The sequence below is a fragment of the Penaeus chinensis genome, chromosome 34 (assembly GCF_019202785.1).
Source record: "Penaeus chinensis breed Huanghai No. 1 chromosome 34, ASM1920278v2, whole genome shotgun sequence".
Lineage (NCBI taxonomy): Eukaryota > Metazoa > Arthropoda > Malacostraca > Decapoda > Penaeidae > Penaeus > Penaeus chinensis.
Genome location: NC_061852.1, coordinates 33835112 through 33836338, shown reverse-complemented (window position 1 = coordinate 33836338; position 1227 = coordinate 33835112). Strand labels below are relative to the sequence as shown.

At 54.2% G+C, this 1227-nt stretch overlaps 1 protein-coding gene across 3 annotated transcripts in view; it reads right to left on the bottom strand.

Annotated features, from left to right (window-relative positions):
* Nucleotides 1-301, bottom strand: part of LOC125043555 (septin-4-like) — a 12766-nt gene extending 12465 nt beyond the window's left edge. For 2 of the 3 annotated variants that reach the window (XM_047639729.1, XM_047639728.1), the window contains exon 1: nt 122-301. In XM_047639729.1, the coding sequence (XP_047495685.1) occupies nt 122-262 (141 nt within the window). In that variant the 5' untranslated portion in view covers nt 263-301. The remainder of the gene's footprint in view (nt 1-121) is intronic. The other variant, XM_047639727.1, reaches the window with a different exon arrangement.
* Between the last annotated feature and the right edge of the window lie 926 nt (nt 302-1227).

The following is a 1227-nucleotide window of genomic DNA, read 5'->3' as shown; positions in this document are numbered from 1 at the left end:
ATATCTACATATAATTCGACTTTCTCTCTCGGTTATCGCGTACACAGAGACGCCTGACCCGGGACCTATAGTACGAAGCATTCCGTGTAGACGCAACAGTGTACACGCCACCCCAACTCACCTTAATTTTATTATCTTCTATGTCATTTAGCAGATTGGTTTTAAGCTTCTGAATCTCCGGTTTGGTGAGCGTGTCCGCCTTGGCTATGACCGGCACGATATTCACCTTCTTGTGCAATCGCTTCATGAATTCGACGTCCATCTGGCGCAACCTGCAACGAGGGGGGCGGGCTTAGGCTTGGGTATCTGATTGCTGGTTTGTGTGTTGGGGCATTAGAGGGGGAGGGAGACGGAGAGGGAGGGAGACGGAGAGGGAGACGGAGAGGGAGACGGAGAGGGAGACGGAGAGGGAGACGGAGAGGGAGACGGAGAGGGAGACGGAGAGGGAGACGGAGAGGGAGACGGAGAGGGAGACGGAGAGGGAGGGAGGGAGGGAGGGAGGGAGGGAAGGAGGGAAGGAGAGAGAGAGAGAGAGAGAGAGAGAGAGAGAGAGAGAGAGAAGAGAGAGAGAGAGAGAGAGAGCGAGAGAGAGAGAGAGAGAGAGAGAGAGAGAGAGAGAGAGAGAGAGAGAGAGAGAGAGAGAGAGAGAGAGAGAGAGAGAGAGAGAGAGAGGAGGGAGGGAAGGAGAGAGGGTGAGGGGAAGGGAGGGGAAGTGAGGGGGTTGGGGAAGAAGGGAGGGAAGGGAAGAAGGGAGGGAAGGGATCGTTTTTTGCAAACACGCAAGCATATTGTGGGATGGCGGGGATATGCCCAAAATCGCCTTTTTTGCTTTGCTTCTTCTGTTTTCCCCTCTCATTCCCTCTCTCTCTTTCTTCTCCCCCCTTTTGTCTGTCTGTCTGTTTTTCTGTCGTCTGTCTGTCTGTCTGTCTGTCTGTCGGGGGCTGTCTGTCTGCTGTCTGTCCTGTCTGTCAGTCTGCTGCCTGCCTGCCTTGCCTGCCTGCCTGCCTCCTGCCCCCTGCCTGCCTCCCTGCCTGCCGCCGCCTGCCTGCCTGCCTTCTCTTACTCTCTGTCTTTTCTCTCCCCTCTACTCCCCTCCTTCTCTCTCTTACCTCTCTATCCCTCTCTCTTTTTTACCTCTCTATCTCTCTCTCCTTACCTCTCTCTCTCTCTCTCCTCTCTTACCTATCTCTTTTCTCTTTCTCTCTCCCCTCTTACTCTTATCTCCCT